The 24,736-nt window shown below is 42.5% G+C and overlaps 3 protein-coding genes and 1 long non-coding RNA gene across 4 annotated transcripts; 1 reads left to right on the top strand and 3 right to left on the bottom strand.

Moving 5' to 3' along the window:
* Window positions 1–142: 142 nt before the first annotated feature.
* On the bottom strand, window positions 143–2,265 carry LOC306965726 (uncharacterized protein). The gene is made up of 3 exons (XM_079560254.1): window positions 1,863–2,265; window positions 852–1,232; window positions 143–253 (listed from the first exon to the last, which is right to left on the bottom strand). Exons 1-3 carry the CDS (start codon window positions 1,897–1,899, stop codon window positions 210–212), a joined length of 462 nt encoding a protein of 153 aa, XP_079416380.1. The 5' UTR covers window positions 1,900–2,265; the 3' UTR covers window positions 143–209.
* Window positions 2,266–3,202: 937 nt separating this feature from the next.
* LOC306965076 lies at window positions 3,203–4,242 on the bottom strand. Its single transcript, XR_013793010.1, has 3 exons — window positions 4,174–4,242; window positions 3,856–4,008; window positions 3,203–3,597 (listed from the first exon to the last, which is right to left on the bottom strand). It is a non-coding gene; the product is annotated as an uncharacterized lncRNA (long non-coding RNA).
* A 3,019-nt stretch (window positions 4,243–7,261) lies between these two features.
* Window positions 7,262–13,680, top strand: mmrn2a (multimerin 2a). Its single transcript, XM_079559388.1, has 10 exons — window positions 7,262–7,529; window positions 8,140–8,265; window positions 8,800–8,906; window positions 9,340–9,408; window positions 9,807–10,091; window positions 10,598–10,965; window positions 11,039–11,185; window positions 11,420–11,881; window positions 12,185–12,548; window positions 12,680–13,680. The coding sequence occupies exons 1-10, from the start codon at window positions 7,360–7,362 to the stop codon at window positions 13,084–13,086; spliced, it is 2,505 nt and encodes an 834-aa protein (XP_079415514.1). The 5' UTR covers window positions 7,262–7,359; the 3' UTR covers window positions 13,087–13,680.
* Window positions 13,681–13,742: 62 nt separating this feature from the next.
* Window positions 13,743–23,749, bottom strand: ccdc180 (coiled-coil domain containing 180; the record flags this gene model as incomplete). Its single annotated transcript, XM_079559387.1, has 37 exons — window positions 13,743–13,874; window positions 13,966–14,089; window positions 14,245–14,302; window positions 14,373–14,469; window positions 14,574–14,699; window positions 14,789–14,949; window positions 15,043–15,181; window positions 15,562–15,628; window positions 15,699–15,746; window positions 15,857–15,908; window positions 15,989–16,035; window positions 16,103–16,239; window positions 16,324–16,407; window positions 16,521–16,604; window positions 16,681–16,794; window positions 16,861–17,005; window positions 17,206–17,352; window positions 17,460–17,640; window positions 17,814–17,983; window positions 18,228–18,406; window positions 18,490–18,563; window positions 18,972–19,008; window positions 19,561–19,687; window positions 19,855–19,970; window positions 20,033–20,206; window positions 20,284–20,403; window positions 20,479–20,567; window positions 20,656–20,735; window positions 20,809–20,928; window positions 21,238–21,401; window positions 22,105–22,200; window positions 22,322–22,432; window positions 22,507–22,635; window positions 23,010–23,119; window positions 23,189–23,256; window positions 23,355–23,434; window positions 23,684–23,749. The coding sequence occupies 37 exons, from the start codon at window positions 23,747–23,749 to the stop codon at window positions 13,743–13,745; spliced, it is 4,053 nt and encodes a 1,350-aa protein (XP_079415513.1).
* Window positions 23,750–24,736: the final 987 nt, after the last annotated feature.

Below are 24,736 nucleotides of genomic sequence, written 5' to 3'. Positions count from 1 at the left end.
AATTTGAAGTGAAGACAGACAAGCAATATATATATTCCTTTAATGTGAAAACAGCTGTATTCTACAATATACAAACGCCTGTAGACGTATACTTTACTATTTGTATGCAAATGTTCTATACACAAACATAATAATACAAGCAGGAAATATGACCTATATGTTAGAGAATGCTGTGCGCGTGGAGTGTTTCACTTGCACAGTGATTGTGTTCAGGGTCTATCCTTTGCCACTTCCATCAGATCACTCATCAGATCTGCCAACACAAAACGCATCAAACATTAGGCTACAACAAGCACATTAATCTTGTCATTTTAAAGTCTATTCATCCATACCTACCTTTAAATGTTTTTGTCCAAGTTATCGATCTCATCAGTTAACCTGCATAATTGTCCATCGCTACAGGCTTTGTGGACCAAGACTGACCAGACCTGACCTTATTCTGTCTATAAGCAGGCTCTGAAAGTCCTGGACAGTAAACCTTTTCGTCATCACCACTGCAGGATATTGGATGAATATAAGCTGCTGAACTGGGGAAATTTTGTAAAATTGTTTTTAATCTTGCGTGGTTTGGCCCTACCACCACTTTCTGATTGACACAAACTAGATTCGCTACCTCAAACAACCTGATAGACCCCGTCAGGAAAAGTGCAGCCAGTCGGTCTTTTCAGTGAGAGCAGTCCAGCTCTGGGACACTATTCCCTCTAAAACAGGCCTATGCGACATTGATACGGCATTTAAAAATTATGCTAAAATTATGGTTACTTGAGAATCTAAACTTTGTGTATGTTTAGAGTGCATGCGTGTTTAGAGTGCATGCGTGTTTAGAGTGCATGCATGTATAGAGTGCATACCTAGATCGTCCTCAGTCATGTGGTCACAGGGCCCACCACCTTCAGGGGGCTCTTCAAACCTCACAGCGCCCGGCTGGTCCTGCTCTGAGAACAGCCCTTCAAAGCCGGACTTCTTGGGGACCCTCTCTCTGTCATCGTCGTCATCATCATCTCTCTTAAAGATTCTTTGGAAGAAGTTTCCTTTATCATCGTCCTTGTCTCTGTCTTTGTCTCGGTCTTTTCCGAAAGAGAACAGTCCGCCTTCGCGCTCATCATCATCTTCCTTCTCATCCTTGTCCTTTTTGAACATGGACAGAAAACCACCGTCTTTGTCATCTTTGTCTTTTTTGTCCTCATCATCTCCTCCTAGTGCACCTATTATCGCGTCAGTCACCTGTTCACCTGGACAGACATGCACATGACATTAGTGACCTAGTAGCTTCTTCTCGTATGGATGTGTCTCGGCCAGGTCACTCTTGTAAAAGAGATTGTAAATCTCAATGACTTTTTACCTGGTGAAATAAATTTTTTTTAAAAATGATGCTTATTTCCAGATTCTCTACTGAGAAAGGAAATCTGTCATGTGAATTTGACCCGTCTTTCAAAGCTGAGGCTGTAAGGAGGCAAAAAAGAGTCTATGCTTGCTATACTACCAGGTCTTTCATATTTGCATTGTAACTGATATGTTGCACATGTTCGTAAGAGAATTAATAATGTTAGACAATTTAATGACAGTAATAAAAATATTGGCAACATTTACACAATCCTGGATGATATTCAGTTAAAATCCCCAAGGAACATGGTTACAATAAGCACAAGGAAATAAATTCTTAGCTTCAAGCTGCTACTTTCAGTAGTCTATTAGTGGGTATAATTATGACAACGTGCTGTGTGAAAGTGGAGCAGGTGAGAACCGCCTGAGGGTCTGGAGCCACAGCCCAGTACAACAAATCCTCAACATCTACAGACTCTACCAAAATATAAGTCTTGCGTGTGACCTCAACATTCGAACAGTCAATCAGGTCCACTTACCTATATGTTCTGCCGCTTTTTTTATCAGGAATGACATGGTTCTTCTTGGATACTCCTGTCCACAGTTTGCTCAGCTGCAATCTGACTGCTGTTCTCTGTCACCTGCTGCCACGCCTCTAAGCTCCGCCTTCCTGAGCCCCTGCTGAGAGCCCAGCCCGTTGACTCAGTGGCCACTGAGTGCCCAGGTAAGATATTTTTCAATGAGACTACGGGGTTGATGTTCTGAGCGGAAAAGCACCACCCCAGACCGGTCAGGCCTGTTCCTCCGGCTGCCAGAGCTACAGGCCTGTTGTTGTCACCATTGGAGATTGTTTTCCCTGTGTTTTGGATAGTGTCATTTCAAATCATTTCAGATATATAGGACCCTTTAATGCTGTACATCAGTATGGACATATCATGTACACTTCATTGTCTTTGACTTGACTTTGTTCTGTTCTGTTTTATTTTATTATTTATTTTTCTTTATGTAAACAAAAATCCAATAAACATATGTGGGGGGAAAAATCATTTCAGATGATTCAGACTATGTCAGGGAGCCAGGCTGTTGTAGCCCAACCTGTCTGCAGAAACATACAATAAAACATTATGCCTAAAATGACTGAAACAGGAGGTAGAAAATCATTAATCACAAGAAATTGATAAACAAAAGACAAGCTTGTAGGTAATTCAGTGAATTGCTCTCGTTGGCCTTTCGGTATTGAACTGACTCTGAGAGGTAGTAACCCAGAGAACTAGGGAAAAGCAGCACTATTATTAATAAAAAATCAGCTACACTGTTTGGAATGAGCACTTCAAAATGAGTTTCTTTCTTTCTGACTCAATCTAGAATCTCCTTGCACCACACCTATAGACCATTCTCAGTCTCTCAGCTATTTGTAATTATGTTTATGTAAATGTGAATTAAAATGGATCCTCAAATGGAGAAACAAAAGAATAGCAACTCTAGTGGTGGGCGGAGTTCCAAGTAGCTGATTTGCCATCCAAAATGACTAGTTTACAAGTCAAATTGATGCAGCTCTTGTTTTGGTGCAATGGTAACACTCATCATTACTGAAGGCTCTTGTTTGTCACTGATTCATGTTGGAAGATAGGCCTACTTACTGTTTAAGTGCAAACTGTATCCAAAACAAAGTCGCACCCTCCAAAGCCACTGGAGGACGCGCTTTCTTATTGTCTGGCATTACCACATGAGCTGCAGCCATGCACTTTTGCACTTTCTTAAGTTAATTCCAGAATTTGTACTCACATAAAACACCTCAGAAAACCAACTTTTCATATGGAAACAAACACAAAATGCCAGTGTTGGATTGGATTGATTTTATTCATCATCATGAGTTTAAACTGAGACATTGACAAAGATTTGCACTTATTATCACCAAGAAAACAAAACGGTGCTGTACAACTTTATCATATATTAATTTATCTAGATTAGTTTACACTCTGACAGTAATTTTCAAAACAAAGTTAATCCAAAATATGTATAATTCTCTTAAATATTATGTGTACAATTTAGAACAATCCCAACTTCACACATCGTCTTTACAAGTTATTTCCAATGTTGTATTAAATGCTGAACTTGTGACACCAATAAATGAGATTAATGCAGTACAATGACATATTAAAGCACACGCTTGGTTTGGTACATGTTGTGTAGGATATTCAGGTGCTGTGCCGTTGAACCAGAGCCACGACAGTCCAGTCATTCCACTGCAGGTTTAAAAGAAGTTCTTTAAGACTGAGGACAGAGAAGACATTGTTAAAGTGTCAGATTGTCAGATTATCACCACAATGACCACAATGTTAAATATCATCATTCTAAATCACTATATCTTTGCTTTTATTATTATTATTATTATTATTATTATTATTATTATTATTATTATTATTATTATTATTGACTGTTCATTGAAAAACACGATGAGCACTGGAGAGACTTTAAGATCGGTCTTTCTGCTGTGCTTTTCAATACTGGTGCAAGTCGGGTCCTACTCACCTCCACCAACACCACCACCATCACCGTCTGACGATCCAGTCAAGCCCTCGGCAAGATTCCCCAACACATTCTTGGACTCTCCGTCTTCCTCCTTTTTCTCTCCATCGTTGTTTCCACCCATCACTTTTTCTATGACACCTGTCACAGCCTTTCCTATAAAAAAAAAAAAGTTTTTTTAAAGTTGATTAGAATGCAATCTTTGATAAGTAAAGAGATAAGATTTAGTAATGGAATGTAACATTTTTTAGTTGGTATAACTGTAGAATTCTGACATATCACAAAAAAAAACACAATTTAAAAATGGTTGTGGAAACTGACCTGCTTGCTCCCCAATCTGGTCTGCGATGCCACCCGTCAGTGCTCCTTTGAATAGATCGGCCATGCTTGGAGTGATGTGCGGTTTCAGAGCGGGTGCAGAGCATTTATATGGGCCACAATGTCAGCTGAGGAGACAGTGGGACAGGGCGGGCCTGTTACTCCACTCATGATGGCACCCAGTCATTGTTCAGGTGTTCTCCGCTCTCCTCCCTTCATAAGAATGCAAATGCATGACTCACACGTTTGTGTTTACACTCCTTATTCTGAGAAACATAAAACTCTCAACAGACTCGATGTATTACTTATCATTGCTTTTGTTGTATATCTGTTACAAAATATATTCTTTTTACTGTCCTCTAACTTGAAGCCACTGTGTAGCATTTCACCCAATAAATAGAATAAAATACAAGCATTTACTTTTATTGCAGATCATTTTTTGTCATTGAAAAATATCTTAAAAATGACCAAACAAACATGTGTCTTTGCTGTGAGCGGCACCTCTCCTCAGACGTTCTGCAATTACTATCAATTATATGAATTTACGTCACATGTGTGAACTGTGCTGCTTTACGTAGTGTCACATTGGAGAACAACATGTGAAAGTGTGTGATACGTGTCTTGTAGTCTAATTTATGTAATATGAAAGAAAATAATAATTGAACTGAGTAAGTAATTTAAAAAGTATATTTTTATGTGGATAATGACTACACAAGGTGTGAGTATAAAATGTGATCTGACACAGGTACTATATTTAAAGTGTGCACTAACAGGCTGGTGTTGTGGTGAAAGTGTTTTAATGACCTGCTGTCGTGCAGAGAAATGGGTGTGGTCTTAGTAATTAACCCAAACCTGTTCTTTATGCTTCATTAGTACTAAGGCTTTGTCGGTCTACCAACAGAATCATATTATTGTTGTTTTTTATCATTATTCTACTATTTTTCAGGCAGTGGTGGAAGAAGTGCAGATACAGGATACAGATATAGGAGCATTGAATTGACTATTAATCCCTTTGGGTACTGGACCACCACCTTTGCCCCTTTTTGGTGATCATTTTTGACCCTAGAAGATAACTGTGCCCTCTGATTGAAATGTGCCTCAAACTGACCCTGTGCCCAAAGTCTGGTATTTACACAGAAAGTCACCATAACAAGATCAAGAGCACAGCAGGTCCCCACACAAAGGCAGAAAAGGGTGTGTGTGTGTAGGGTACACACCATGAGTGCCTTTTCCTCCAAAAGTATTAGTACTACATATTGCCGTAATTATTATCTTTATAAAGGTTTGAAAGGTTGTATAAAGGAACCCAACGAAACGTGTATGATTTATCCCCTGTAGAAATGGATATAAATAATCTGGCACACAAGATTAATGAATAGTAATTATAAGTTTAAGTCTCTCTCCATCTATTTTTAATAGCTATTTATTCCAACCTGGCTGAGACCAAAGTGGTGAAGCAATGGTCTTTACAGATTAAAGGGTGAAGAGGACACCATTGCGTTCTTTCAGTCTAACTGACAAAAGTTTGCTACTTACAAATCCGTCATTTTATTGAGGCAGATGGGAATGTGATCTAAAAAAAAACAGAGAATCAATAGTAATTTTTCTTTTAAGAAAAGGTACACAACTGGTCTATTTGTGATAGACATACCCTGATGCAGTTTATGAAAGTATTTAGAAGTCGTCTTACAAATGCAAAACACAAAGGCACCCGGGTGTGTCAGAAGTTTGCCCCAGGTCTAACAACTCTCGTACAGGCCAAAAGCCAAGTTCAAACACAAACACAACAATCAGTATTTGCTTATGGAATTCGACAGTGCATGAATGTAGAATGGGGTCACATAAGTGTAAATGGAACCCCTTTGTAAAATTAATTGAAGAACATTTCTCTTGTAACACTTTAGCTGCAGATGGAGAGAGAGATTGAGGGGAGGAATACAGGAATACAGGGGTACGAGGTGTAGGGAGTGGGTCAACAGGAGATGATGAAATCTTCAATATAATTGTAAAAACTAAAACACTACAAAAAAAGAAGTTTGAATAACTTAATGAGTCGAAATATGTGAAGCAGAGTTGAGATGTGCTTATAATCTCTTAATTAATGGCAGATCAAGAGGGGAAAACTAATAGAGGACATTCTAGACAGACAAAGTTTTTTTTTTAATTCAATAGTGCTGTGAAACCAGAACTAGAATCAACAATTGAGAGCATTACCGAATGTCTTCACAGGTTCAGTACAGTCTCTCCAAACCTGGATTACATTTAACAAGCCCGCTCTGCCACAGTTGACCCCCTGTGCACAAGTCCACAACAATCCTCGGAAGCAGCCCCCACCCAGCCCCCACACAGACCGCTCTGCTCCGGGTGGAAAACCCCAAGTCTCAGTTCGGACATGCTATTCTCTAAGCTTTCTCTTTCCAAACCACCAGCCAAAGGAGCAGAAGAGCGTTTGTGCAGCTCATGGGATGAAATAAAAAGTGCCTGTTGGTTTGGGCCGAGAGGTCAAGCAGACAGGAAGGAGGTGGTTAGAGTCACAGGCCTGTGGGCTTCCTCTGCTCTTATCAAACCAACAGGAAAAGCTCACAACTAGACATGGACTTCTAACAGAGCAATCAGGTTTTCAGAAAGTGACTGGGAGGTTTTTTTTATTCCAAGTTTAGTGAGTGTGGTTTAGAGAAACAGTTACACGGTATTTCCAATTGACTCTATCAATGTACTGTATCTTTCTAATAACACTAGAGAGGAAGGAGAGTGTGGAGCATAACAAAAATAAAAACTAAATATGTAACTAAGTTTTTGAGTCTAGACCTCCTCATTTCTTGTGATCTCACAGGCTTTAGACAAAGAGGCAAACAGTGACATTTCACACTGCCCCCAAAAATGACCTGAAAACAACCAGACAGAGAGGCAAGGCCAAGAAAAGGGCAGGAGTCCTCACCTCTGCTGTTCACAGATGTGTTCAACACATGTGTGAACAGCCACTATACTATCCTACTATAAGTAAAAACTGGATACATCGGTCACAGAAAGGTGCAGAAAAGTGTTCTTGGGACGAACTAATTACCTAACTACCAATTCAACCCCCACATAGATGGGCAGAGGAAGCCGGAGGTGGGGCCTTCCTCCCCCAACCTTGTTCTGCAATAGTGTCAGAGTCTCTGAGCGTGAGGCATTCAGGACAAGGCAGACATGAAGCGAGTGCTGCTGCTGCTGGGCTTACTGCTGAGTGCCCACTCAGAACTGAGGGCTCGGGACCCTGAGGTGGAGCAGGAGGACGGAGGACCTGAAGCTACTGATCCCAGGGGGAGCAGTGTCCAACCAAGAGAAGTCCCACAAAGAAAAGCCACGGACAGATCAGGGTAAGTCTCACCAAATCACTACCACAATAGAAATGGACAATCCAAACAAATAATATTTCAACTTTCAGTGCCATTGTTTTCTGTTGCGCGTGTCGTCTGAAACAAGGGAAATGTATACCATCTTCATTCTAATGTTTCACCATCAGAAACCTTTGGATTTCAATCCACTATGAATTAATACTAGATTAATACTACTTACTACCAGAGAACTGAAGAAAGAGGGACCTTTGTTCATACAGCCCCAGTTTCAGAGAGTATGACTTTGGAGCAACAGTGGTGACGCAGCTGCACTGTACGTGTGGTGAGGCAGAAGTGCTCGACAGACGAGTCGACGGATGCAAAATAATTTATCACAAAAGGTGAACATTTAGGGTCAAGAACAAAAGGTCACTGGTTAATCATACTGTATGCTGGTGTATTCAACAAGTCTACAATGATTTCCATAATTGCATATCAGTGACAGAGACAGAAATCAAGAAAATTCAAAGCAAGTTGAAACTGACGGACTGAATTTATCAGAATTGTATTGGAGAAAGACCCCTCCTGGAGTTAAGCACAAGAAGAAAGGTTCTGATCCTGATGAGGATCCATTCTCCTGTGTATGTTGCAGAAACTGGTGCGCAGTTGTACAGAAGCGTGTGGTTACCATAGCTGTCATGAAGGGAACAGAGCAGTACACCGCCAAGTCACAGAGCCCATGTCCAAGCAGAGCCCCAGACTGCCAACTCATCATCATGTGAGTGCCCCACAACACCCCTGTCTGGTGGATTTAATACATAATAAAATACTACAACATTTGAAACACTGCCAAAAGTTTGCTAAAGTAGCAGTTTCTAACTCATTCATACTGAGATGGATAGAGTCCTCAATAAATTAGAAGTTTATCTATCCATTTTACACACACACAGAGGAAAAAACTGGATGACCACCATGTACATATTTTCAATTTAGAACCTGTTTAAGGTTTTTTAGGGTTTTTCTGAATGGACTGTATACGCAACCATGCACAGATTCAATAACAGTGAAAGCCTAATAAACAATGCTCCTGGAGCTCCCTCGATGCAATCGGGATAGAAAGTAAAGGCATCATGCTAACCACCCATACTGTTCAGCCACTGGGTCACTGAAAGGTCAAATACTATAATTATTTTTTCCCATAAGAAATTGCATAATGCACATTTTTAACTTTAAGAAGATTGCAACAACAATGGAGAAATGTTAACTGTTTTGGCACATATTCAGACAGTAAAGCCACAGTGTTTGTGTTCAGGTACAAGCTGTCCACACGGCCCGTGTACAGGCTTGCTGAGAAGATGGTCACTGCTCTGCTGTGGCAGTGCTGTCCGGGACACACAGGACCCAACTGTGACCATGCAGGTATGAGAACTGCATTTTCCTAAAACTATGCCTGATCTGTGAAGCCGGTCACTGATGCACTCCAAGATGCAATACTTGGCTGTGCAAATATGAGTCATAAACTCAAAAAAGCTGGCTATATTTGCACATATTTAATTTCAAATCACAGCTATATTCTGGAACCCCCATTTTTGTTATTGCTGATTGTTATTACGTCCTGGTTTAGAACTGTCCCTGAACAGACTGGTTTCCGGTGGAAGTCTAAATATACACGACTCAAATGTTTGAGTGCAATGATAGTAGAACCAAATTTAGATCCAGATTGTGATGGTGTGTGGGAAAGCTTATGTTTATCACAAATCTTTAGACGGATGTCCTCCCTCACTTCTACTTTGGTTTATCCTGAAAGACAAATATATGTCATGTATTTTTAACTCTTGAATGTCCTCTTTAGTCTCTTCTGCCCAGCTCCATCCAACCCACAGTGAGCACTCTGAGAACGCACCCCATCATCCTGGATCAGGTAAGCTACTCTCTCACAATGGTCCACCTCCACAGAGCAAAAGCACACAGGGTCAGCCTGGCCAACATCTGCACTCGGGTTCATGTGATTAAGTCATCATTAGACACAATAACAGGAACTCTGAATATATGGAGGTGACTCACTATAGAAAAAGTAGCTCACACTCACAGGGTGGGGCACTTCACCATTTTCTCGCCCTCAAAGCCGGGAGAATTTCTGGAACAATAACAAATCAGTAAAATGTCAGCGGGGCAGTACCACGTGAGTCTACTGCGCACACAAAACATCACAATGCTGCAGTCAATGTCAGCTCCTCCCTGTTTGTTATTGGGCAGCTGTCTGTTGTGGAGACAGGTGCTTATCATAAAATTCTCAAATGTACATGACTTATGTTTTAGCAGAGCGGCCGGAGCATATGGACCCCCATCAGGTGCAGAATGACCACCATGGGACACCCTTCCACACCAGCAGGCCACACCAGCCCCATAACACACAGCAAGACGCCTATGGATTACCTGACTATTCCCACCACCAACCTGAGCTCTCTCCCCGGCCTCAGCACACTGACCTGCAGGACCACACCCCACAAACACAATACACCCACCACCAGCCAGACGATGCCCGCCACTCTGAACACACACGCAGAGCCCCAGCACAACAGGACCCAAATCTGCATCCACCAGGTGAGCCTGATATCTGCAGCTGCCACATTTCATTTCCTCTTGAGCACCCTTTATTTCTCGCGATATCTTGCACACAAAAAAACAACCTTTTTATTTTAAGTATTTAAAGAGGTGGCCGCTGATAGAAAAGACTGAAGCACATGGAAATATAAATGTTAAGCCGGTGAACTCTGATTTGCAATCGATCTTTTCCTCTGGATGACGTACTGCATGCTCAACATATGATAGAGGGGTCATCCCAGAAGCCGCAACTTCCACAGGATGTCCCGTTTCCTCTGTGGGGGTGTGTCTTGTGTCAGCATGACATCATTTCCCCTGACCCTCCACTTGCTTGAAAGCCTAATCACTGGTAGCTGACCATAACACAATAGAGTATAACAATTAAGGCGATTTAAGAGGAAAGTGATGAACAGTATCTTCATTGTAGTTCCAAAATGAAAAATTAAATATTAAAGATTTGCTAATATTACGTTAACTGTTCATATATTGGTGTACACTGAATGTAGGAGACAGAACAAACCTGGTGGGTCTCCGGTACCAGGACACTCCCTCTGTGCTCCCAGTGCCGCACATGATGGCACTGGTCATGTCCCAGCTGCAGCCCGTCCTGGAAGCTTTCAACCACTCCTTGGTGCACATGCAGAGTCAGCTCGGAGCCCTGACCTTAGAGGTGGCTGAGCTGAAGGGCCAGTCTGCTCTTGAGCTCCAGGCCAGCTCCATGAGCAGGGACGGCTTACAGGACGAGGACCGCCTAGAGCAGGTGTACCAGGAATTGAAGGAGACCCAGGACCAGCTGCAACAGCAACGCCACCTGCTTGACTCCCATCATGCATCACTTCTCAGCAACCTGACCAGACTGAGGACAGACATGAATGTGAGATTCAGTCAGAAAAAGGACATGAGTGGGTGATCATGGAGTAATACATGTCTTTGTTGTCTGATTGTAGGTCAATGCCCAGGCAATGAATCGCAGTCTGTCTGAGCGAAAGCTGGACCAGAAGCAACCCTCATCTGCAGTCCAGGGCTCAGAGGCATCAGCTCTGTGGAGGGCCGTGGAACGTCTCGACAACAGAGTGGTCAACAACACCGTCAAGGTGGGAGCGGTCTGTGCACATACTGTATCTGGCAGGCCACAGTTCTGATCTGTATTCTCCCCAGGAAACATTTTAAACAATTACTAAAAATCTTCTTCATGATAAAGTGTATATTCATGTAAGAGAAGATAATACTACATACTATAGTATTCAAAGGGATGGCCACTTCATGTTTCTAGAGGTATGTCATCCTTAGACGACCACTAAATCCAGTGAGTAAATGTGTGGGTACAGGTGCAGGCGCTGCTGGAGGATGTTGAGGTGGTGTCGGGACGTGTGCAGAAGCTCCACAGGCTGCAGAGGGACCAGGACAAACACATCAATGACACATCCCGCCGGAGCCAGGTGCAGTTCATGGAGACAGGCCTGGAGGTGGAGGCGGCCAAGGTGGTGGTGCTGCGGCGCGTGGGGGAGCTGGCGGGGAACATGAGTCTGCAGGGCCAGAGGCTCACGGAGCTTGACGTTGATGTGGATTATCTATACACCGCCCTTTACAAACAGAACAGCTCCTCTGGTGACAGCGGCTGCTCCGAGCTCAGGACGGTCATCACACACCTTCAGAGGGGCCTCACAAATGTCACAGAGCTGGCCAATGAGAACAGAATGGCCCTGGAAGAGAGTGAGGAGCAGGGAGACCCATGGGTAGACAGTGAATGGCAGCCAGCAGTGGAGGCTTTGCAACAAGAACTCCAGCAGGTACAAACTAGAGACCTCTGTGAACAGACAGCTTTAGTGACACACTGACATGAGATATCTCTGTCCTGCATGCTGTTTGTACAAATGGTAGTTCTTTAAGGGTTACGTCACTAGAGTTGCATGCGTATCAATTACACAGAAATCTAAAGTGTATATTTAGACATGAATGAGCAATATTATGCAGTTAGTTTGTCACTGTATTAAAATATGAATTGCTCTAGAACGTGATGTTTACAAAGCCAGTTAACAAAGTTTGAATATTCCAAAAGACCTGCACATTAAAGCCTTGTGTTTCTGCATTAGATGAAATTGTCCTGGACTTTGGAGAAGAACCGCACCAGAGCTGTGGAGCACATCGTGACAGATCTGAGCCAGTCTTTGCAGCAGTGGCAGGCAGCGGTCACAATGCTGCAGCAGAACGAAGAAAAGCGCACCCAGGACAACCAGCATCTGCGCGGCTCCTTCAACTCCCTGCTCAAAGACGCTATCCGCCACAGTGACGTGCTGGAGCTACTGCTGGGAGAGGAGGTTCTGGAGTTCTTGGACTGGCCCATCCATGACCAAGAGGCACACTCCATACCAGTCCTGAAGGAGCGTCTGAGGCAGCACGAGGAGCAGCTGAGTGCACACAACCAGAGCATTGCAAGCCTAACAGATCACAGGACAGGTGAGAATGCCTGACAAACTAGCTCAATTAGTATTAGTATTTAGTCAATATAAGTATGGTTTTGTAATAGTAATGTCACTGCATGTTTTTATACATCTATGTCTGATTTATATTATTATTTACCCTTGCAGGACGAGAGGAGGTCCATCCAGCTGATGAGCCATTGTCACACTCTCATACTTTGACCGAGTGGGACAGCAGTGACAGGGGCCCAGCCAGGGAGCGTCAGAGCCTCCTCGGGCCCCAGCTCAGAGATGGCAGTGACCTGTGGAAGCTGGAGCAGATAGTGGAGGAGCTACAGCGCAGAGTGAGGACCATGGAGGAGAACCAGAACAGCAGTGGACAGAGGGACCCGCGGCTCCAGGATGAGGTCATGTGGCTTAAACGTGGCCTGGAGGACCATTTGAGGGTTTTCAAGAACATCTTCAGCAACACAGACAAACTGGCTGCTTCCAAACAACCGCTGGAGCTGGACAAAGTGTTTGAACTGGTGAAGAGCCGACAGAGGAGGAAAGGAGGGTCGGAGGGCACACACTGACCCTACAGGACTTCTATTTAAGACTGTTTGCTGCTTGGTTTAATATCTTATATTTAAAGAAAGATACAGATCTGTCTCCAAGACATTTGCGAGAAAACAATTCAAAAACTTAAAAGGGACTAGATGGAAGTGGGGACTCGCTACTGCCACCTCAGTTCTTACGTGTAACTGCAGTCTCTATATTAAGTTCGTGCATGAAGGTGGAGATCGTTGTTACTTTGCCCCGAATGGCCCGAAGTAACAACTTTTTGAGTGAACGTGCAGGTTTTTAGCGGCAATTGTGGTGAATAGGGCTGGGCTCATTCTACAAATTCGGACATTGCTGGAGTATGTAGGGGGAGGGAAATACTTTATTTTAACAATTTTAAACTCCGTCTGTTGATGTTAATTTTATAGCTTTTGTTAACTGCTTAATGTTCCACTTCCACTGAGCACTCGAAGCGCTTTTCCACTCTTTGTTGTTCTTACTATTTAAAAAATATCAAAAGTTTCACAAAGCAACTGTCCACACAATTAAATTATGCTAATTGAGTAATAATTTATTGTTGAAGAAAATCCAATCTATAGATAATATTAATTTCATGTCGTATAGCTTAGTGTAAATGAGTGTTATTCTTATGTTGATAAGTTCAATGTTGATAGTCTTGGCCGTTTTGTTAGTTGAGAGTTTGTTTCAGCGTGCGCAGTTGATGGCTCCAGTGAACACTCCAGTTCTCCACTTCTCTCAGTCGCTTCTGTTTGTCAGAGTCCAGATGAAGCAGCTCAGTGCTGTGTAGCTCTTCAAACCTCTGCAACAAAGCATGTTCACAAGGTATCAGTATCTGAAGTATTTCATACACTGTTGTCTAAATAAAATGTACAGCCTTGAGGTGAAGATACCCTGACGATGGTGTCCCTTTCCTGTATAACCATTTCATGTCCCATGGTGCATTTGTTTGTGGTGATGGAGGCAGTTGCCATGGCACCAGGTGACCGGTGGAAATATGGGATGCCTTGCCAGGTTCTGTGTAGGCGGCATAACAGTGAGCTAGATGGTACACAAGCTGTATACAAGGGATATACAGAGTGCTAAAGTACTTTTGAAACTACCGACCTCTGTCCAAACATCTGACTGCCTACAGTGGGGTAGTTTGTGAGGAGCAGCACTGTAAGACCTACCTTGTGCTATGCGCAGAACCTTCTGTGTTTTCAGAGTGCTGTGATGTTGCTTTTAGTTCTGTAAGAGAGTTGGACCTTTAACAAATTCAATGTGCTTTATCCAAACAGTCAGCCAGAGGAGTATTCACCATCAGTTGTGATCAGCAGGTCCAACAGACTCAGCAGTTTTTCTGTCAGAGACGCCAGAGATTTCACAAAGTTATTAGTGGTCAACTGCAAACACTCCTGAGAAAATAAGGGGAAAATGTTCAGCGCTGATGTACACGGTCTGTCAGCAAAACATATTTGTATTATGTATTATTGTATAATGTATTGTATTATGTTGTCACCTTCTGGGCCGTGACAGAAGAGTCTATGGCACTCCTGAGTGCTTGCTGTCTGTGCTGTTCTCTGAGGAGGAGAGTCTGTAGAGCCTCACCACTGAGACACACTCGCAGCTGGCCCACAAGAATACTCTGTGCACAACCAGTCATAAAGCACACATTCATGATAATGACTACTAGACGAAATAAAATAAAATGGAAGTGTTAAAAAAAAAAAACACCTTGTCTTTTTCACTGTCTGCCACAGTGTGGTCAAGGTCCTGCCTAATTCTATCCATCTCTGTCCTAAGTTTTTCCTGGTGCAGCAGCTCATGTTTACGAATCAGAACTTTAGGTAACATAAGACACACTTGTTCTAATGAAGATATTTGCTCCACAAACTCTGGGAATTACACAGGAAACAAAAGAGAAAGTGTTAAAGGCTTACAGGCATTAGTAAGAGTGATACTCACTGACCACACTACTTTAACAGTACCATTCTTGCTGGAGCTAAGGAAGCTCTTTGCCTGCGTAAGGTATCCCAGAAGCCTTTGCTGTACGTTGTCCACCCACTGCTCCAAACTGTCAGGAACCAGCAGCAAGCGACTGACACTGAGACTGCTCTTGTAAAAGTCCTGAAATACCCAACATTTTTACATGGTTTTACATTTAACATGTCATCTGAAATAATTGACTCTGCACCAAATTTGGAAAAACTAAAACTCAACTATCACGCCTCTATGACGGAATAAAATCTGTACTTTTTATGAAGTGGGAAGAATTTGACGATGATCAATTTGAGCTGACAAAGTGCAAAGGCTTGAACTTTATGTCTGTTTTTGCTTTACAAGAACAGGTTCCATAACAGCTGAAATATGAACTGGTATTAAACTGGTCTTTCTACCCTAGAATGGAGTAAAGCGCAGTGCAGAGTAGAGAGCATGGAGAGGGGAGTGAAAGAACAAAATCCAAATTCTGAAGAATCATAATTCCCACAGTACATTCAGTGAGTTACCTCAGCCACAAGTATCAGGGCATCACTGGCCTCCCACATCAGCGAGCTGACTATGGAGCTGCAGGATCTGCAGCACATAAAGATATTATTCATCCACACTGAGGCCAAACAAAATGAAGGGCTGGGACTCCACTCACAAAGTCTCCTGCCCCGTCTCTGGTCTGGGTCCAAACATCTGCAACCTCCTAAGAACAACATTTTAAATCTAGAAGTCTGGCCCAATGTTACACAAAATAGTTTCAACTGAAGCCAACTGGAATTGTCATAGTACTGTATGCATGTGATGTGTGTATACCTCATTGATGGAGGACAATCTTCTCTTTTCTGCAGAGGTCCAACAGTCTGTGCTTCAGATAAAAGACATGGCACAAATGAGTACTCTGAATATAACAAACACACAGCAGGAGTCAGCACACACGCTCGGTACCTGCTCCTCCTCTGGGCTCTGTCTCAGGGGAGTCTGGAATTCTGTCCCTGTCAGCAGATGAATAGTCAGGACAGAGGCAACTCTCCCCGTTACAAACATACATATATTCTATACCTGTCTAAAGACTTAATGAGCCCCAGCAGAGGGTCATCATGCAGCCCACCCCCTGAACTGTAAGGCTGCAGTGCAGAGGGCGCAACAGAGTGCACTTGCAGAGGAGTGGCCTCCTGCAGAGAGTGCTGTTCTGAGTTCTATAAACAGAACATGGACTCAAATTGTGGCAGTTTACTTCAATACAAGATACAACAGGAAAATTAAGTAGACATTTTACATACCGGGGTAAAGTCAAGAAACTGAACACGCTGATGCAAAGTCTGACAGAGTGTGGAAAGGCTAGAGCAGACCTCGGACTGGCTCACCTGCACATTCATGTAGCGAGGAAACATCATCAGACGCAGAGAGTGTGAACACATACAAAGCATTTGATATATTCCGTCTGATTGTAGACCCACTGTGACCAGTGACTTCATACCTCTGCCTCTCTATTCTCCAGAAGGCTCTGCAGCTCTCGTATCTTACTGCTGGTGTCTGATTGTTGCTGATTAATGGTGGCAGCCTGAAGAATTGACACTTAATTCAGTTTGTTGGTTCATTAAATGTGCTTTGGTAGTTTTGGAGTCTGCAACACATACGACAGCCTTGATCTTGATCTTTATGCTGCGGAGGATGTCCTTGGCCTTCTCCATGAATATGAACTCAGACTTGAGAGAGGTCAGTTTCTCCTGCAGATTGTACACCTCCTTCACCTGCAGCACAGCTCTGGCTCAGATGATACCTTTATTTTAGTGCTGAGCTGACCAAACACTCCTTACCTGCAGTAAACTGCTGGAGTGGCAGGCCTCCAACTGGCTGTGGATGGACTCCTCTGCCACATTAATACTGTTCACATTGCTCTTCAACTTCTTTTGAAACATTTTAATTTCATGAGGAGTGAAGTTCCCTCCTTCACTGAAAAGCCTGTCAAAGCACAGACATGAAGAATAAGTACTATATATTGTAAACATGGTGGGGTGTTATTTGGCCAAATTGAGGTTTGTTTCATTCCACTCAGCTGCATCTGTAGGTATCAACCGATTGGGAGGCTTGTTTGTGTAAGCTCTCATTCCAAAAACACATTGCTATTTGCTATTCTCTGTCATCATTCAGTATCATATCACCTGCAGGAGCAGAGTAGCTGTGTGATGGTCTGCTTCAGCTGCTCTAGTTGGATCTGCACACGTTTCCTGAAGTTGGTCTGAGAGATGCGGGTGTCTGCCCTATGATTCTCTAGACAGTCCTTCAAGGTGGAGCAGAGGGTCTCCAGGCTACAGCAGACAGACAGGTGAGTAAAAATCTGCATTTGATTGGTCAGTCTTAGTTGCTTGCATCATGGAATTGGTTCATATAGCCTGTGTTATGGGTGGAAGCTCACCGCTGAAGGCTACGCACAGCCTGGAGGTTGCTCTCTAAGCTGGACACCATGCTGGAAAATATCTGGTTTCTCTGGCTCACTGACTCTAGGAGCTGCTTCAGTTCAGTGTTTAAGGAGCTTATCGTGTGTGACACTATCTCACTGTGATGGTCCACTTGCTGCTGGTGAAGCTGCAACTCAGCTATAAAACACAAGAGGTCTTGGTCTTGGAGTGTTTTCACATATGAAACCTTTACAAAGATACGGTATATATTCTTTTAAATTGAAATGAAATCCTAAATCTGGACATAACTCTGCGACTTTCTATCATGTGTTCTTGAAAATGTTTGCTGTGAATGCAAGTGCTGTACCAACCTAGTCGTGGTTGGAAGATACGCCGGTGGACATGCTGTGCACTGAGCTGCTGCAGCTGGATGTCCCGCTCAGTTAGCGCCTCCTGTCTTAGGTGTGAGCGCTGAGAGAGAGCTGAGAGTAGACTCTGGTGGAAGTGCTGCTCTAGCTGCTCAACAAACATGCTCCTCACCCTGCCGACCACAGGAGAGGTAAGTTAAGGTAAGGTATACTTTATTAATCCCCATAGGGAAATGCAGGGAAAATCGTTCCCGTTTGATACTAATCGTGATAAAAGTGGCAATGTGATGTTTCAAGATATGTCTATAAGACTTAATTTTAAGAAAATTAGAGAAATTAATATTTCTCAGTCAAAAGCATAGCACTTTAATGGATTTGCATGAACGGTTAATCCTAAGAGGATAGTGAGGTGACAACCTGCTGAGCGTCTGACAAAGCAGCTCTGTGGGAAACACCTCCAGATGTGTATTATTCGGATGCAGGTCCACTTCCTGGGAGCGACATGTGAAGCGCGGGCCAGAGAACCTGAGGCCCTGGGACGTGCTCCACTCCTCAGAGCTGTTTATGTTGCACAAATCCAAAAGCGCACTGTTCTCCTGGAGAAGACACGGGCACAAGATAAGACACAAGACAGAGGTGTGAAAGAGTCTGAACAGTGAACTAATTTAGATGATCTCACCTGGCATTGTGCACTACCAGAGTGCATCTCCTTGGTCTCTATGTTTTGGCTTTCTGTAGCTGTTAGGCTGAGATCTATAAATGTAAAGAGTGGATTTCTTACAGTTATTAGATGGTTGACAGTGTATTTAAGCTAAACATAACATACATAAAGACTCAAACTTCGCTTGCCGTTAAAACATGTTGGGCAGTAAATTAACAACTTTGTAATACCTAATAATGACTCTCAGAAGAACCTTTTAAGCATATTTTTAAAAAGACACAATTAATGAATTAAAATAATGTACTGTATGACCAAATAGCATTATTATATTATATTATATATATCATATTAAATTCTGTTAACACCGTTGCAGACTAGCCCCCTGTCGGCCCTCCCTGCCCCCTTATGGAACGCAATCTTCATATAAAATGGTGATCATCAATTTAGACGTTGACAAAGTACAACTTAACATATAAAATACTGTATTCTAGCTGACTGACCTAAGCCACTGAAGGCTGGATCAAGTTCATCCAGGCTCTGAAAGAGAAAAGCAAGATAAATTCACAATCATTCATTCCGATTCAAAAGGAAGAACACGATTGTACAGGGTGTGAATAGTTGGGAATGATTCAGTGAAAGTTGTCCAGACGTCCGACCAGTGCACACAGTTGTTGTGTTTCTGGGTAAGTCGCTTTATCTGTATGAATGAGAGTGTGTGGGCTGAGGATGGACATTATTCCATGGCTATAATTGAACATGTTTACACTCACAATAGGTCTCATATTTGTTTATTAACATACACTAAAAACATAACTAATACACTGATCAGCTGTCAATGTGTGTGAGACTAAGTGAGAATTAAGTTAAGTTAAGTTATACTTTATTAATATCTGTAGAGAAATCCCTGTAGAGATATGTGTTCTCTGCATTTTACCCATCCTCAATGTCGCTGGGCGACCTGTAGGAGCAGCGAGCTGCCAGCATAGGCTGGCGCTCGGGGACTCATCCCAATGATGTGGCACCAGGCTGGTAGTCAGAGAATGGCTCAGGAATCGGTATGTGTGAGGTCTGTTGGAGCGGTTCAATTACCGGAGCGTAGACGTTGCTGAGGTAGAAGAACATACTGAGTCGACTGCTGTAGTTCTGGAGCTCGTGTAGATACATTGCAGGGAGTCTGTCCAAAACGACGTTCTGATCAAACAGATTCTGACTATAGCTACAACCAGAGCAGGGGCACAGCATTTCAACAGTAAATACAACATACATAATCAATCAAAGAAGAGATCACTGAATAGATCCTGAATAATGTATACAATTAAAATGGCCTATTTTAATATGACAGCTCATTTTGGTGCCTCTTGTAGTTTTCTTTCTGTGCAGTACCTGTCATGAAGCTCCTGGAGCTCCAGCAGTGCTTTATCCATGGAAACATTTAGCGCATCTTCATCGCTTTCTTGTCGCAGTATACTCAGCTGTTCATCCAAGTGGAGTCTTTTTCTCTAAAATACACATTTCAGTGGCGATCGTGATTCACTAAAATGCCAAAAGACATCAATTTTACCTGCAGCTGTTCCCCCTGCATGTGCTTCAGCTCCTCCAGATCTCGCTCAATTTTTGATTCTGCGTTTTTGAGATTGGAGCAGTGTTCCTCCCACAGAAACAATGCCTGGTGCATTAAGCTAAACACAGAGCTGCTCATTGACAGACTGTGGCGGCTCATGGAGTCACTACTCACCTGTTTAACACAGGGAAGTGAGTTATTTAGGCAATGAAAGCTATATGAATAAAAACTAAATTTAAAGCCTTAATCACATCAAAAGCAGCCAGTTGTTCATCAGCTTTCCTCTGGCTCTGACCAATCAGAGGCAAGAGGCGTGAGGATACAATATTAGTGACCTGGGCCTGTGGAAGCTGCAGTTCTCGCAGAGTGTCCTACAGTATAAACAAAAAGAAAAGAAAAAAAATAACTTCCTGGATCAATATTACTGTAATAGCATCCAATGATACCTCACAGCGATGAACCTCTTCCAGACGTTCCTGCCATGCCTGGTCATAGCAGCTGCGAATGCACCTCAGAAGGTCAGCATGAAGACCATCTATGCACAAAAACAAACGTTCTTTACTTCTTAATATTCCAAAGGAAGATACAAAGAAAGGACAAATGAAAGGACAGAGAACATTTACCAATTTGGTGATTAAAGATTTTCAACTGCTCAAACCAGTCAGACACCATATCAGGGGTGCCGGTGGGAGGGACCAAAGAACTAGAAAATAAGCAGTCAGTTCATGATGAGAAGTCTCTAGCAGTAGAAAAATGTGCATAAATATGACACTGACCACAGGCTGTTGAAGATCTCACTGCGTGTAGCACTAACTTCTGTGAGTCTCTGTTTGATTTTGTTGATCTCTGCACCCTCCCAGAACAGCTCTTCATCCAAATCCTTGCAGCACAAATCACTGTAACATGATCAAGATTTTTATAGTATCTTCCATTCAGTCGTTACCACTAGTGCTGCCTTAATGGATGAAACTTAACAGGTTAATGCTTATTTTTACTTACGGTGCATATTTTAATTGAACATTAAAGTGTGAAGTGAAAAGTTAATTAACTTATTTAAGTTATTAAAGTTATTTATTAAAACAGAGCATGGAAACATTGCAAAAAAAACAGAAAAAATGAAGAGAAAAACGGCATCAAACAATTACCAAAGTCAAACAGAGCCAATGGCACCCAAACGTACATCTACACTATTAACTTTGAGGAACCTGAATTGCTGAATAATCTGGTTGATTTTGCAGTTCCTCCACTGTTCCACCGAGTCCTCCCAGAGCTGGTGGAGCACTGACGCCCCCTGCAGGTTCTCCACCAAAAGGTTAAGCCGCAGCTGGCAGACACTGCGCCGGTTAGCCAACAAAGTCTGGTTCAGCATCTGTGAATGACAGACATGCAGACGGAGAAGCAGTAGATCAGCAGATGATCAAAAGCTGCGTACAGTCAGAAGCGGACCGCACCAGCAATAAATAATCAAGATCAGGAAGAGAGCTGCAGGAGTGGAGTCAGTAAGATAAATAATAATAATAATGCATCGGTTTTATATAGCGCTTTTCTGGACACTCAAAGACGCTTAACATTGCACTATTCGTTCACTCCATACTCGGTGGTGGTAAGCTACTATTGTAGCCACAGCTGCCCTGGGGTAGACTGACGGAAGCGAGGCAACCAGTCCGCGCCATCGGCCCCTCCGACCACCACCAACCACTCACTCACTCACTACATTCGCTAGGCTTCCTGGTGTTACTAAACGGTCTCCCATCCAAGTACCGACCAGGCCCTTCCCTGCTTAGCTTCCAAGGTCTGACAGGATTGGGCATATCCCCGTGGGATAAGTGTCCTCCTCTGAGGTAATTCTATGTAATCTAATATATATATAATTAGATCAATTATATATAATTCAATGGGTAACCTGTAAGCCCAGTGCAAAATTGACTTATTTATCCACTTCCAAAATTTGCCCAAACATTCTGTAAAATCTTAAAACTGGACTGAAAGCTGCTGTGAATCATGCCACATAGCCTCATTAATTTCACCCCCTCTCTGCATTTGATAAATGGGAGCAAAGTCCAAAGACTTACTGTAGCCTTGGAGTGAAGCAGTCGATGGATGTCAGACAGCGGTAAAAAGCTGATGGTCTCCAGCAGACCACAGTGACTCTTCAGCACAGCTTGAATCTAAACATTAGCCATAGCTCTTATTATTATTTAGGTACATTTGTGTATTTCACATACAATATACTGTACATGTTAAGATGTTAGACGTTAACTGTTCAAGAGTGAGACCAGGTGCTCTGACCTGGACGGTCCTCTGTGTTTCAGACTGACATAGATTTGAGTAAAACTCTTTGATTCTGCTCCGTCTAAGATTCACTTGCTGCTCTACATCCTCCCAGAGAGAACACATGTCCTGCACAAAATGAATAAATACATTATTTATGGTAATCAATAAAACAATAATAAATAAATAAATCATGCATTAACCTGTAGACTGTATAACTTCAGTTCTTCAGTCAGTTCCACTTTGTGGCTCAGCTCACGGAGTCTCATGTCGACCTCGTGCAGAGAGCACAGCAGTTCCTCACTCACCGCTCTCACCTGTGCCTCAAATATCTGTCAAAAGCAAATGCCAGAACTGTACCTTAATGCAAGGACAAGGTAGTGTACTTTTTCAGAAGCTGGAGTTTATTGTGAAATACTATGTAGGTAAAGTAGATAATCTGTAACAAAACTTCAAAGACTAATAATGGATAATATAAGATTGAGCTAGTTTGGCCTTTAATATATAGGTCAATAATTGTAAAATGTTGCTGTTTGGGGCTCAATAATAGACATTGATCAAGGGGATTTATCTTTTTTGGCACCATACTCTGTCAGTTATGTAGTCACAGTATGTAAAGTATCTGAGGAGTATAAGCACACAATATACATATACACAACATGATGTACATTGGCTGTAGTAAGTAGGCTAAGTGAACCCGGTGTACCTTAGACATGGCTGACAGCTCTGTGTTAAGATGTTTCAGCGTTTCTTCGTGCTTTGTCCTTTTCTTTTTTGTGAGTCGTTCAACAACATCTGAACTGGAGCCACTGGTGACTAGAGTACAAGAAATCAATGTTTTATCAACATACAGGATAATACCATGTTATGATTGTGACACTTTACACAAATCCAGAGAGTCAGGGAGTCCGCCCACGTCATCACTGTCGTCTGTGTCAACAGGTTCTTTTTCACTGAAATTGTGAAGTTGAATAATTAGAATTAGTATTTGTACTCACCAAGTATTTACCATGAACATCCAGCCAACACACTCTGGTGTTGTTCTTTGTACCTGCTGGCTGTGCTGCACTGTGTGTTACTCTGTGCACTCTGATTTTTCCATCCAGCAAGCAGAGACCTCGACAACTGCACCTGTAAATTCATCGTTAACATGTGACTTGACAACGTATATCAAGATGCAGAATATTATATGTTAGGTGTAACTGGTGCAATTGTAACAAATGTCTAGAATTGAATAGCTTGATTAAATTCACCCCGAGCCAACTTCCTGCTGAAGTGTGAGCTGTATGCTGAAGTCTGGGCGTGAGCGCATCTTCCTTTAGTCATTTATCTGTATTAACTTCTCAGCTCTCTCAAGTTTGTTGTTCCACTTAAACCTACCTGAGCGTCAAAGAGTTGGCGGTACACCTTCCCGCTGGGAACAGGTCTGCTGTCAGTTTTCGCCATTGTCTTTTGCCTTTGACCCGGGGGTCGAGGGTGAGTCAGTTTTTCAGCCCCCGTGTGGCCTCAGGGCCGAGTGGGGTTAAAAACATTATACCTTTGTGTTGATAAAAATAAAGCATTCTTAGTTTAAAATCCTTCCCAACACAATCGTCCGAGGATGTCCTCCACCGCGTCCCAGCGTCTGTTACCATGGCAACTCACTCAACCACGTGACGTGCAGTGAAGCGCAGAACATTTCGACTGGAAGGATCTAGGTTTTATTTCATGATTATCGCAGTTTACAGCTCGTAAAAACCCCAAATTAAAAACTCATAAAAGAAGAATATTTAAAAAATGGACTGTGAGCCAAAATCATCAAAATGATATCAAACAAAGGCTTGACATAATGTCACTTTGCATGTAATGAGTCTATATCATATATTAGTTTCACATTTTAAGCGGAATTACAGAAGTAAAAGCACTTTTTCATGATATTCTAATTATATGACGAGCACCTGTATCTATGGGGATAGAATGGGAATGCGCCTCACTTTGGTCCTCATGGCCACTCATGGCAGGTAATTACCATACCCTGGTGGCCAGAGGCGACGAAACACTTGCTAAACAGGATTCCAATGGAGCTTTGGGCCTTGTTTAAACTGCTTAAAAGCCTGGCTCCAAAAAGTATTTATTTTTCTAAAAATTGCCATGACCCAAGTGACAACGCTGGGCTATGCATCATATTTTTGTACATCAGCTATAAAAAGTGGAAGTCTAAATCTATGATTGACAGGCTCTGGAGCACTGCGGAGGGTCCATAGCTCGCAGCCGGCTTCCCGACCTTTAAGGAACAGGCTTCATAGAAGGAGTTGAGCAGCCATGTTCATTTCACAGGATCATTGTTTTGTTGACACACACAGGTCTGTATCCGATTTCAGATCAGATTTTAAAACAATAAACATTATTCATTCAATTGAAAAAAATGACGGCAATAATCAAAAACACACATAG

The sequence above is a fragment of the Gobius niger genome (assembly GCF_951799975.1).
Source record: "Gobius niger genome assembly, chromosome: 7".
NCBI classification, from domain to species: domain Eukaryota; kingdom Metazoa; phylum Chordata; class Actinopteri; order Gobiiformes; family Gobiidae; genus Gobius; species Gobius niger.
Note: the sequence above shows the minus strand (reverse complement) of the source record. Positions and strands in the feature narration are given on the sequence as shown.

Coding starts and splice junctions, on each gene's coding strand:
- LOC306965726 (XM_079560254.1), bottom strand. CDS start 1,899: ATGTCATTCCTGATAAAAAAAGCGGCAGAACATATAG. Junction 1,233..1,862: donor AAAAGCGGCAGAACATATAG/GTAAGTGGACCT, acceptor ATGTCTGTCCAG/GTGAACAGGTGACTGACGCG. Junction 254..851: donor CATGACTGAGGACGATCTAG/GTATGCACTCTA, acceptor TTGTGTTGGCAG/ATCTGATGAGTGATCTGATG.
- mmrn2a (XM_079559388.1), top strand. CDS start 7,360: ATGAAGCGAGTGCTGCTGCTGCTGGGCTTACTGCTGAGTGCCCACTCA. Junction 8,907..9,339: donor ACCCAACTGTGACCATGCAG/GTATGAGAACTG, acceptor TGTCCTCTTTAG/TCTCTTCTGCCCAGCTCCAT. Junction 12,549..12,679: donor CCTAACAGATCACAGGACAG/GTGAGAATGCCT, acceptor TTACCCTTGCAG/GACGAGAGGAGGTCCATCCA.